This window comes from Rhodnius prolixus, unplaced genomic scaffold (assembly GCF_049639745.1).
Source record: "Rhodnius prolixus isolate KJV_2025 unplaced genomic scaffold, Rpr scaffold_1, whole genome shotgun sequence".
NCBI classification, from domain to species: Eukaryota; Metazoa; Arthropoda; class Insecta; order Hemiptera; family Reduviidae; genus Rhodnius; species Rhodnius prolixus.
In genome coordinates, this window is record NW_027411581.1 from 23,926,097 (window position 1) to 23,938,938 (window position 12,842).

General features: G+C 33.5%; 1 protein-coding gene across 2 annotated transcripts in view; it reads right to left on the reverse strand.

The window, feature by feature from the left end:
• Window positions 1-12,284, reverse strand: part of LOC141447503 (uncharacterized) — a 385,726-nt gene extending 373,442 nt beyond the window's left edge. Inside the window, exon 1 of one of the 2 annotated variants that reach the window (XM_074115134.1) lies at window positions 11,679-12,284. In XM_074115134.1, the coding sequence (XP_073971235.1) occupies window positions 11,679-11,822 (144 nt within the window). In that variant the 5' untranslated portion in view covers window positions 11,823-12,284. The remainder of the gene's footprint in view (window positions 1-11,678) is intronic. The other variant, XM_074115143.1, reaches the window with a different exon arrangement.
• Window positions 12,285-12,842: the final 558 nt, after the last annotated feature.

Consider the following 12,842-nt stretch of genomic DNA (forward strand, 5'->3'; position numbering starts at 1 on the left):
TGTGCGAACGTAAAATACAATAACAAAAAGTGTAGAACGTAAAAAAAAAATTTTGTTTATATTTCGTAGGTGCCCGGGATCCAGCTTATTTTTTTTAATAAGGGAGAAATATGTAATTGTTATTTTATGCATTTCTGATGTTTAACGTTAGCAGTTATACGTAAAAAGACTCGAAACGAAACAAACGAAGTTGGGAGTAGAACGATAAAAATTGTTATGAGCATCTTCCTCAACTGCGGAACTCCGATCAACATTTCGACTTATTGAGGTACATCAATAAAAGAATTGTTCGCTAGAGTTCATTCCGTCTTGGGCGCTGTTGTCCTGCACTTACTTTGCGCGCACAATTCAAGATACAGACATGATCGGTAAGAGAATGTTATTCTTTGCAACGTTCACACGTAGGCCATTCCATTTTCGAGACAACTGCGAATACCTTGTTCTTTTCTGTTCTGTTTCAGTCAAGTCCTTACCATGCTACCTTGAGAATTTCAGTTAGCGATCTGCCACAACATTCACACTTATCTGCAATGATGGTTACTATGTTGGTAAAATTTGTCAGGCGGTTATTTGCAGAGTATTGTATTTCCGTTTTTTGTAACCCATTCCAGACATTTTAATTATCTTTATCCTACACGAATGCTAATCCAATACTCCACTCACTAAACTTAAGACATAATTTTTTAAAATTTTTAACTTCCGGATCACAGATGATCAATAAATTTTGACTTATTTAGAAAAAGATTTCTGCTAGATGAAGCCGTGTGAATCCGTTATAGAATGTCAAATAATCCAACTGCACTAAAATGCCTTAACGACACTAAAAGATCTGAACATCTTATAAATCAGTTCATCGTATCTTTATAATTTCAATCACTGAGTCATGTGAAGAAATATTCTATTCATAGAAATCAATACGTCGGAGGCAACACGAAGTCAGTTTTTTCAAAAACATTTTTTTTAATGTTTCTAATTCAAAATTTTGATTACCCAACCATCACCATTATGGTGCATCCATGTTACTTATTATCCACCGAAGATTTAAGCAAAATAACTCCCGTGGGCTTATAAGTAAGAAAAAACCGCGGAAAACTCTTACATTTGCTCTCCTGTAAAAAATTTAAAGTGTGACATAGTGTTGTATACCACCGAGGTACTGATATATATATATATATATATTTAAAAATGGGAGATATTATTTAACGGAAATGACGTCAATATAAACCATGTCCCCATCTGTCCGGCGCTTGTGCTGATTGTTTTGTCATCCGTGTACTTCATATGTTGCTCGTGCAAAATAAACAATGAACGCAATAAAAATTAAAAATATATATATATATACGAGGGTCGTTTGAAAAGTCCGTGCAAAGTCAGAGAGATAGCACTACTGGCGCGTATCGAGGTTATGTTTAGTTAGTAGCATCTCTTGGAAGAACACACACCAAGTTTCAGCCAGATCGGTCTATTTCTTTGTGTTTGGCATTCGTTTGAATCGAGGAAGTCGAGTGATTTTCAAAAAATGGACGAAAAAGAATTTCGTGTGTTGATTAAACACTACTTTATGAAAGGCAAAACGCCTCAGGAGACTAAAGAGAAGCTTGATAAACATTATGGTGACTCTGCACCTTCGATTAGAACAGTTTATAAGTGGTTTCAAAATTTTCGGAGTGGCCATATGGGCACAAGTGACGCTGAACGTTCTGGACGCCCTGTTGAGGTTACTACTCCACAAAACATTGATAAAATCCATGATATGGTGATGGATGACAGTAGAGTGAAGGTGCGTGAGATTGCTAGTGCTGTGGGCATCTCGAATGAACGGGTACATAATATTTTGCATCAACATTTGGACATGACAAAGCTATCCGCAAGTTGGGTGCCGCGATTGCTCACGTTTGACCAAAAACGAAATCGTGTGAAGTGTTGCAAGGACGGTTTGCAGCTGTTCCAGAAGAATCCGCAGGACTTTAAGCGTCGTTTAGTCACTGTGGATGAAACATGGATACATCACTACACTCCTGAGACCAAAGAACAATCTAAACAATGGGTTACCAAGGGGGTAATCTGCGCCAAAAAAGGCGAAGACCGTTCCTTCGGCCGGAAAGATTATGGCGACTGTCTTTTGGGATTCGCAAAGAATAATCCTCATCGACTATCTGGAAAAGGGTAAAACTATTACAGGTGCATATTATTCATCGTTATTGGACCGTTTGAAAACCGAGCTGCAAGAAAAACGCCCACGATTGGCCCACAAAAAAGTCCTTTTCCATCACGACAACGCACCAGCTCACACCTCAGTAGTTGTGGTCGCAAAATTAATGGAAATAGGGTTCCAACTCGTTTCACATCCCCCCTATTCTCCAGACTTGGCTCCCTCGGACTACTATTTGTTCCCCAATATGAAGAAATGGCTGGCGGGAAAAAGATTTTATTCAAACGAGGAGGTGATTGCAGAAACGAATGGCTATTTTTCAGACTTGGACAAATCCTATTATTCGGAAGGGATCAACAAACTAGAGCAGTGTTGGACAAAGTGTATAAGCCTAAAAGGAGACTATGTTGAAAAATAAAAAAGGTTTACCCTAAAAAATTAAGTAGTTTATATTTTTGCACGGACTTTTCAAACGACCCTCGTATATATATATACAAATAGCTTCCTTAATTTCGAATCTTCACTTAGAGTCGAATCAGCATGTGTTGTACAAGATGGAAAGGTAAGTGACTACATAATCTCTAACTAAACTGATTAATCTACTTCTAATGGTGGGTGAGAGTACGAAAACAATGAGAAATTAAAATTAAGAGGAAATCAAAAGTATTATCCAGCTCTGCCAACCTAACCACATTTTCAGCAATAAATGTTGGCAATTAAGTTGAAGTCATGTTACGCAATTAAGAGAATGCCAGTAATTATTAATCAAACCGCACCAAAAATAAATAAATAATTCCTTTCGTATTAGATAAGGTTGGTAACGTTACCTGTTTACTTTAAGTTGTTTTGCTACAATAAACATTTTAAATATTTCACTACAAATACTTTTAAGTAGCTTCCATTCATTAAAAATATATAAACAAAGATTGGAGTTAAAGATAGACTAACAGAGAGAAGGATAGTGTAAATAAACTGGGAGATAGGTTACCTGAGTTGTAAAAAGTGTTTACATCAGTAAATGGTTTCTATAAATACACGTTTGAAATGACCTCGAGTTTCATCGATGAATATAACTTCTGATTTACGATAGCCTCTTTATTTAGAGAAACACGTTATCGAGGATCCACTCCTTCAAGCACTTTCTTATTATGAAAAAAGGATGTAGTAAGCATCTCTGAGGATTCTGAAGGAGAGCAATTTTATCAGTTGATTTAGTTTATTTTTCAGTCCCAGAGTTAATCAGTCGCTGACAATCAAGACTGGGGAAAATTAGTGAAGACCGAGCAGTCAGCGAATTTGAGAGGGAATGGGTTCTTAAATATAAAATTTTCCAAAATGCTAACGGTTTTGTTGTGCTGATTCATATGAAGGGCACTGAATTGCTTTGGATGTTTGAAATGTAAGATTGCAAGACGGAGGAGAAGACACTTCTCAATCGATACGATCGATACAGATTAATGGCCAATAAAAACAATAAGTTGCTTTTTTTACAAAACGGAAAACAAATTAAAAAGAAATAACTATTTATATGGCATTTACTATCAGCCAGCAATGATAGGAAAAGGCCAAATTTATCGCCCCAGCTCTATGACAAGAGAAACGAATGCTGTCACAATTTAATCAAATATAATCAGGAAAATTTGCAAAAGACTATAAAAGTTAAGAGAATTTAAATGTAATAACTTTACATTTATTCAGAATTAATTAGTTTTAGTAGTGATTACGATCGGATCGTTTTCAATTACAAGCACTCTCCATATAGACAGAGATTCCAATATAAAACTTTACATCTAATAACATCCATTATAAATTATTTTTAACGCTCACTAACAGCAAAAACACTTAACTTTTATTACTGCTATAAAACTACATTTTATATTTAATAGCCATACTAATGAAATATAATACATTAAAAAATAACAATAAATTTCAAAACTATTATTAAAAAATAATTATTTTTAAATCCTAAAATTAAGATATAAGGTCTTTAAAAAATCAAATTAATTATTTACTTTTTAGTATAAATATTAATATATAAAAAAATAAATAATTAAAAAGTAAACGAGCTAATTTAAAATATGTTTAATCATAAATTATTATTTAATTTTAATTGGTAGCTCCTCTATTTTTTCAGCTTCAAGTGATAAGTTTAATTCAATTCTCAGCATTGTTTATAAATCTAAAATGATCAAGACCTAATCCTAATTAGCTGTAACGTCTCACAAATTCTGCTTAAAAGATACCTGAAATGTATAAATACTGATTATAAGTATTTTTCAGCCTGATAATCCATTAGGCAAATGAAATTCGAAAAATATATCTGCATTTCCTTTATTATCGATTATTTCTGTAATTAGGACTCCATCATTTGGCTACCAAGCTCGCTTCGCTGTAGCTAAAGAACTAAGTAATGTCTAATTTTTGTGACGGGCTTCGTGTCCCGTCTTAATGCTCATTAAGTGTCATGGCTTGAGATTAGTAAACTTGTTTAGTTATAACTTCTTTTCAAAACTGTAGATGTAAAATCTAACGCCAAGAACGGGGATCGAAACCCCGCTATACATCTTAGTTCTGCGGTCTTATAGTTTCAACTTATTAAATTGATTTCATTATTAGTATCATTTTCCAACCATTTCCACTTCCGCTCAATCTAGTCAGAAATCAATGAAAGTAATCGCGGTTACTTTAATATTATTTTTAATGAACAGAGTGATTCACAAAATTATTATCTACAATAATTGATCGTATGTGCAGAGTACGACAGTCTAAATGGAAACAAAGGCACGACCAGCTGGAATCTACTCAAAATTACTGAAGACAAATTTCTACACGAATGGAATTTAATTGGATAATATCACGAACACTCAAATGATTGGAGTAAGGAAATTGCTTTATAAACTGGCAATGTTTAACAAATATATAATTTTTTTAAAAAAGGTAATATTTATTTTATGCATTTCAATTAAATTTGTTAAGTAATTAATAATTCACAATTAAATGTTCAGTTGCAGTATTATTAAAACCACGATTATTGCAACTTGTAAAGGAAAAACAGAACTATGGTAAATAATCGCTGCAACGAGCAACTTATCCCGTTCTAATCATTGAAATTGATCAGCAAATGAGTTCATGAATTCAGTAGTATCAGAAAAATCTTTTCTGCTCCACTTTCCAAGGTTTTGGGTAGATTTTGCGATCGATTTTTAAGCTCTGGGAAGTATAATAACGTGATATCCCACACGGTTAGCGAAACTAACTCTTTAAAAACCCAATAAGTACAATTCTGAGGCTGGATTACAATAAGAAATCAGCCAAAACCACAAAGAAGGTTTCGGTGGAAGCGATATTGCCTATCACTGCGGATTTGACTTTGTATTAAAACAAAAAAAATCATGTCTTTCTGATTCTATCATTATTTTCAGATCTTGGTCTTAATTAATTTCTTTTTCCATTTTTGTCATTAGTTAATTGAAACTGGCTTGTTTCCCACCTTAGTTTATATAAAGCTGCTCTCAGAGAAGGTTTTACAAAGGTTTTATTTTGAACTGAATGAGTCGAGTAAAATCAGAATTAATATTCTTGGAGACAATGTATCAAATAAGTGGATCAATGTATTAACTCAATATGTACAGCCCATTTCGTGTATCCATCAACTAACTGACAGACATGTTCGCCAAGTTAAATGAATAGTTCTGCAGCAAGCATATTGTTTGTTCAGATGAAATGTTGTTAATTTCCTTTCTAATAACTGCTGAAAACTGTTGGGCAAGGTTTCAGCCCATCTAATCTCACAGAGTCTATTGATTATTGGCAGAATTATGGCGAACATATGTTAGTGCATGGGCTCCTTTTTAACATTCATTGGGCATTTCATTTATTCTAGACTATAGCAAAACAATAATATATGTATATGTTGAACCACCAACTTTTACTAGCGTAATTTTCAACTTTTGAGTTATTAAAATTAAGCATTTTCTGAAGATTTCAAGATGGATTTTCTTTCACGGTAGGAGGAAAACACCTAATATGGCGCCCCAGAACTACCTCCTTTATGAACTTCACAACTTCATGCTTTAAAAAACTGTACAATTTCATTTACTTAAAAAAAAGAAAATGATTGCTTACGTGAAAATTCAGACAAATAAAAGTCAGTAATGTGAAATTTTAGAGTATCTCATTTTTTTGCACAATTTTCAATTACATTATCTAATGGTTCTTCTACTAAATTAGCCATCTTCAAAATAACGTATTTTTGTTTTTTTTAGACGTGATATCGTCACCGAATTCGCTTATTAGGTGCCAAATTTTCTGATAAGCCTTCCGACATGTTTCATTCTCTAAAGAATGATTTAAAAAAATATCTTTAAATGTGATAAGTACGTTATCTATAATAATTGAATAGAATGTGGTTAGGGCCGCAGATAACGGCAAAATCTTTGATTTTATCGGTTGTAGCTCGCATAGTTGCAAACTTTCATTCATCGACAGAGGTAGATAAATCAATTTGGTGTATAGATTACTATTTCGATTCCGGCTCGAAGTTTAAAAATTCGTAAGGAAAAAGTCACATTTACGATTAACAGGCTGCTGAAACCATTTTAATAATAACTCCGTGAAAAAACTGCAATATCTATAAGTCTATAATTACTAAACAAGGCACAAAACTACTAGCTCATTACGCCTTGAGCGGTGGTTGTAGCTGACAACTGTTTTACGATACAATCTATAAAAATTAAACCATGCTAGCCCACAATGAACCACATAATATGTAACAGATAGAATCCACGTTGGAAATAAAAATAATAACATAAATAGAATAACTATAGGCGCCACGATAGCCGAGCGAGACCTGCAATGTTAATATGTATTGCGGTACTTACTACTGGGTTCGCTTCCCGGTTTCAGCCTTAGATTTTATTTAATGTTTAATGTGAGAAATTTATCGCAAAGTATGTTAGATAGTCGCCTTCGTAGTTTAAAGTAAAAAATAGGCATTACTTTTACTTTACCATTTACTTCTTATTAATTATAAATAAGCAAGTAACAATTTACTAGTACGAAAAGAGAAACTACAAGAAAAAAATGACTAGATAAGTGATATATCTACATAGAAATAAATGTGAAATATTAAGAAAAATCTAAGACTAAAACTTGTAATTGATATAGGAAATTCTATATGATTCTGGGTAACAAGAATCTATGACAACTGCTTGTAATATGAGGTTGTAAAAAGAGGTAAGTCTCAGGTACCTTGAGACACTTGCTCACTACTGAGTGATGGTCCCTTATTGTCCATTTGCTGTTCATCTAGTTCCCAGAATATGTTCAATCGTGATCAGGGTAATACATGTTTCACTGAATGGCGGGTGGTTGGCGATTCATCAGATAGCCATGGACAAGGCGACTATGATGAGCCTCACCTCCAGTACGCTTTCCCTTATCACACTAGCCCCCAGAGTGGAAACGGTTCTGTTTCCCTTACAGTTTATTATCAGGCACGGGTCCGCTACTCATCCTGCCATAACTGTTATTTAAAATTTCTAAAACTGCACACTTTCAGCATTTTAGTAAAAACTTTAACCCCTTTTGGTCTAAATGAAGGTTTTCTATAATCTGTACTAATTATAAAAAGATGATAAAGATTCAATTTAACTGCAAGCAATTATTTTCTAGTGAAGTGAAAAGCTTTAGAAATTAGTTCATGAAGATTGCCCAGAACCGTGGTTTCATTTTAAATTCATACAAACTGGCCTCTTTAATGTTCCTAAGCAAGCAAAATTTCCAATTTTGGTTCAACAATACAGAGTAGAGGCAAAGTTGTTCATTATTCATAGCCAAGAATTTTATAACAATGGGTTAAAAATTAAATAAAATTAGAGAAATGGAAAAGTGAAATATATAAATGCAGCAATAAAACCCCTAAAAAAGAAATATATTTGACAATTGAAGGATAAATTAGGAGAATAAAAATAAATAAATAATAAAAAAAAGAAGAAAAAAACGATCTGATTTGTGGTCATTTGACAGCTAGAGCAGGTAAAAAGAGTAGAAAGAGCATTTGTGTGCGCAGCGCTGGCAACATAATGAGTCACATGTTCATACGAAAACAATCACCCCATATTTCAATCTAGGCGTAGGGCATAAATATTCAAAAGGCAGTCATTATTACAAATAGGAGAGCGGTCTGGAAGTTCAGATCGGCTCGCCTTAGGCCTACAACCAACTCTATGCATCTTCAACTTAAAATATCTGCACTCAACAGTTCTACTTTATTTTCTTTTATTACGCTCCAATGTTTTTACTTTTTATCTTCAACTTCTCTTTTATTTTCATCATCTAACCTTCAACTGAATGTTAATAAAATTGAACTAATTGTTCTTAAATGTAAATTAAACTGTGTTTTTGGTTCTATCCGATGGTGTTTTTATAATTTTTAAAATATATTTGATGTAACCATTACCTAATTGGTCGATAAAAAATTACTAAATTCGTATAGCTACTCTTACAGATTAAAACATTTACATCGCAACGAGGGAAATAGGAATTTAACACAGGAGTGCCGGCAAGCGAAGGCAAGAGTCTTCCAAACAATATTTATAGATTAAAAGAAACTTGCTTCAGCTAAGTGCGAATAACTTATATGAAGGCAAAACACACAAACAAAAATTGAATTTTTTAACAAAATCAAATTTCATCAAGAAATAACTAAAATAAAGTAAGTCATCTGTTCCAGTTAGTAGCCATAGGTATGTCTTTATAGAATCGATTACTCTCTCCTTCCGAATACGCCATGGAATTATTTTGCATCAACTTTCAGACTTATCACACGCCTATGAAATTAACTGATAAGGTAACGGCAGTAAGAATACAAGAATAACTTTCAGTGTCTCATATGCAAATACCGAGGCTGATGAAAAACTGATAACCATCTAACAAAATTTATCCCCCCAAAAAAAATGATGCAGCTCTTCGGGAAAGCCGCAATTAAAACACAAAACAGTTAAATTGGGTCTTTTTAGGTTGAATGGTACTGTCACACTTATCGGGGTACCTAACCAGAACTACCGTGCTTTTTTTTTTACATTAAACTGTTATTTCTAACTCCGATGACATTTCATTCGTGAAAACCTTGCACTTAGATCTGTAGGAGCATACCAAGTTGATTCACGTCGATCACCGATAGTACCCTCTTATTTAAAACGATAAATAAATAAAAATATGGTGTTTAATTTAATGTAATTTTAGTAACCTTCAAGTTCTGCCATACTATTTTATATTCACAGATGAATTTGCTGATAAAAGATCTACATTCTGACCAAAATTTCAATATCTATGGTAAATAGTTGAAAATAAGACTGCCTAAAACCTAAAAACAACCAATCACATTAACAAATAAAACCTCGTAAAAAATAAAAAAGTTTGTTTAGACTACGATAGTAAGTTCACAAAATTGGATAGCTTTCCTTATAATTTTTACAGATGGAGAACAGAATTCAAGAAGACGACAAAGCAATTTTGAATTAAGTAGCTTTTTATCAAAGATATTTCTATTGTTGGGCGGATTTTTAATCTGTAACTGGCTTTTAAAAATCATTATTTGTATACTGTATTTTGTGTAACCTCCGAGTAGGCTACCTAAGATTCTGTTTCTAATCAACCAAAATGAAGTAAGGTACATTAAATGAATTTAGTGTAATAAACGCTAAAACCAAATGAAGTACTAAAATAAAATTATGTAAAATTTAGGTTCCAAAAAGATATCTCGTTAATACATAAATACTTGCCCAATATGAATTTTCAATTAAATAATAAATATCTAGCAATGGTTTATTCTAATTACTAACCCAGAATTGACCTATTTGGTCGGACATATGGCCTCGTTTAACTGGTAAAAAGAAATTAAGAACTTCGGAGCTTAGAAAATAGGATGAAACAAAATGGAATTCAATAATTTGAAAAATATGACTTTTAAGCCCCCTGAAATGAAGTAAGTTAATTTTTATTTACAATCTTTTTACTATCTGGCTAGCCGGGATAACACTGCAGCAGGAAGGCTATGCGTGCGATAAGGCTGTTCTAGATAAAGCAAACTACAGTGCTTGTTCGAGCTGGGCACAAAGGATTGTTTGCTTAGATCAATGCCTAATTAACTTGTAACAGAACTTGCGTATGTGTGGCCTGGAAACCAAGGCTTCAACTGATCTCGTCTGTGCCTCACTAAGCATTCACAACGAACAAATTGTCCCGTTCAAAATCTAGATATGTTTCTTTTTGTAAAGATGTAAAAACATAACTCTAAGCACTTATATTTCGCAAGAATTAATTAAAAGCAATCAAAATTTTCAATAAAAAGTCCTCTAATTTATAAAAATAACTTGTAGATTAAGAGAAGAGAGAAAAAGTAGACATGATCAAGGCAAGAATTAGGGGCTACAATAGGGTAACCAATAGCGAATTTAAAAGAAATATAGACCATTACAACAGTTATCTTTCTATAATCAAAATTATACAGGCGTTCTCTACATTTGCGTGTATTCTACCTATTAATTGATCGATAACATAGATACAAAAAAATTATATACCTATATGTACAAGTTTTGAACAAAACAAAAAATACCTATACAATAGTAAATGGCGATCGTTTCTGCAAACAAATTAATTGTAAAAGGGTATTAGGTTTTGGTATTCGAAAAAAAAAGACGTAGAACGCAATGTGATCATAACGTGAAGCCGCCTTGCAGGATTTATTGCGAGCGATCACGCGAGACAAAGTACGACTGCCAGGAGACAGTATACATTATTGATTTTCAAGTCCAAGTTATAATTTATCTGCGACATGCCATTCTGTCAAAACTATTTTCAGGATTTAGCTCTTCTATACCGGATTAGGGCAATAACCATTAAACAGACTCTTCTTTCCGTTTTATTTTTTATGGCCCGTCTTATCAGAATTATGCGAAATGGCCACTTTTAATATCTCATAATCTTGAAAAGCTTCATTTTAATTTTAATATAACAGTAATCAAATCAAAAAATTAATTGTTAATGAGAACACAAACAGAAAGTAGCGTACTTTCCAAGTAAAGGAAGTTAAAAAGTTTTTTAGAACTGGACCTCAAGTTTGTAACACTAAATTAACAATCTATGAAATTGAACGCCTTCAGCACTACATCAACAACTAATAAGAATAAAATAATGAAATGTAGATATCATTTTTTCAAAAAAAAAACTGACAAATTGAAATCAAAACCAAACTGTACAACCGCGCACTCAATTCTTAAATACAAAAAGATCTAGTTCAAGCCGTACTTCCAAGAAAGTTCATATTTATTTTCTCAAAAGGGGAGGAAACTACAAAGAATAAATCTGTAAGTCAGGTGCGCTGTTTAGTTAGAAATCGTTCTGCATCATTTGCGTTGGCCAAGAGCTAAACGAGGGATATGCAAATCATAGATGGGACAACGAAATTATACTCTCAATAATGGTGCGGGGATTTTGCAAGTCAAATCAAGTTAAAAGTACTCACCCTTTGGATGCATCTCGCTCTGCACTGAGCTACTCGTAGTGGCGATCCTATCTCTTCTTCCGTAATTCCACTATGGATGTAGAATACACAGACTAGAAAAATTACTACAGGTATGTACATATCAATAGTTCTGGCCGCCATCATTCACGTGTGTTAAACAACAAAACACTGGGTAACTTAATAAACAAAAAAATAAAACGATAAGTTTTCTAACGGATATAGGTTTGATAATTATATATTTTTAATTTCTTAATCAAAGGCTGTACATTAATAGTTCATTTCTTTAGAATGAAGCTGAATATAGCGATAAGCGACGGAGTATCATTGGTGATACTGGAAAACCGGTGGTACCGGATATCGAGAAAGAAAATTTTTACTTCTTAATACCCGCCGATAGATGAAATAATTAATAAAAGACGTAAAACAATTAGAGAATCAACACTCGCAACACTATGCACTTAGTTACTTCCCTATGATGCACGATGTAATATCTCCAATGTAGCGACGTGGTCGGATAACCCGAATAAACACTTTCCCTGATAGTAACTGAACGGAAGCCGGTTCAAGACTGAGTTGGGGCCGGCTGTGCAGCTGGCACCTCGGGCCGCTGTATAGATAGCAGCACTAGCAACGGCAAGCCCAGGCCACGCCAACAAAGTGGGGAGTAACATTGACTACCTCAGGACCAACCCCACTGTTACCACCCATCAACATTTCTTATTCACTCCTTCTCTTACTTTCAATACTGCCTCGCACTAGCCTCATCCTGCTGTATCTTTCATGCTCTTCTTACCGCAATACATAGGAAACAGGTATTATATACGCACTGCCACAACTAGCTATAAGACAAGTGATTAAGGGACTCAGTTCTGTGATAAGTTATCAGGTACACAGTGTGTACATGTTCAATTATAGGTTGAAGTAAACATGTTTACTTGCCACACATGAATCTGATTAATTTTATTATTGCTCATAAAATTAACATTTTCCTGGATTTTTTAGCAAGAAAAAGAATTGCGGAAATATAAATTTTTACTCTAAAATTGTTAAATAATCGGTCCATTATTTAATTTTATGAAGGAAATTCAACTTTAAATTATTGAATGTCACGTTGCACGTGTTAATTATTTAGTAAATGTGAAGTATTAAAATAGGTTCGTCATT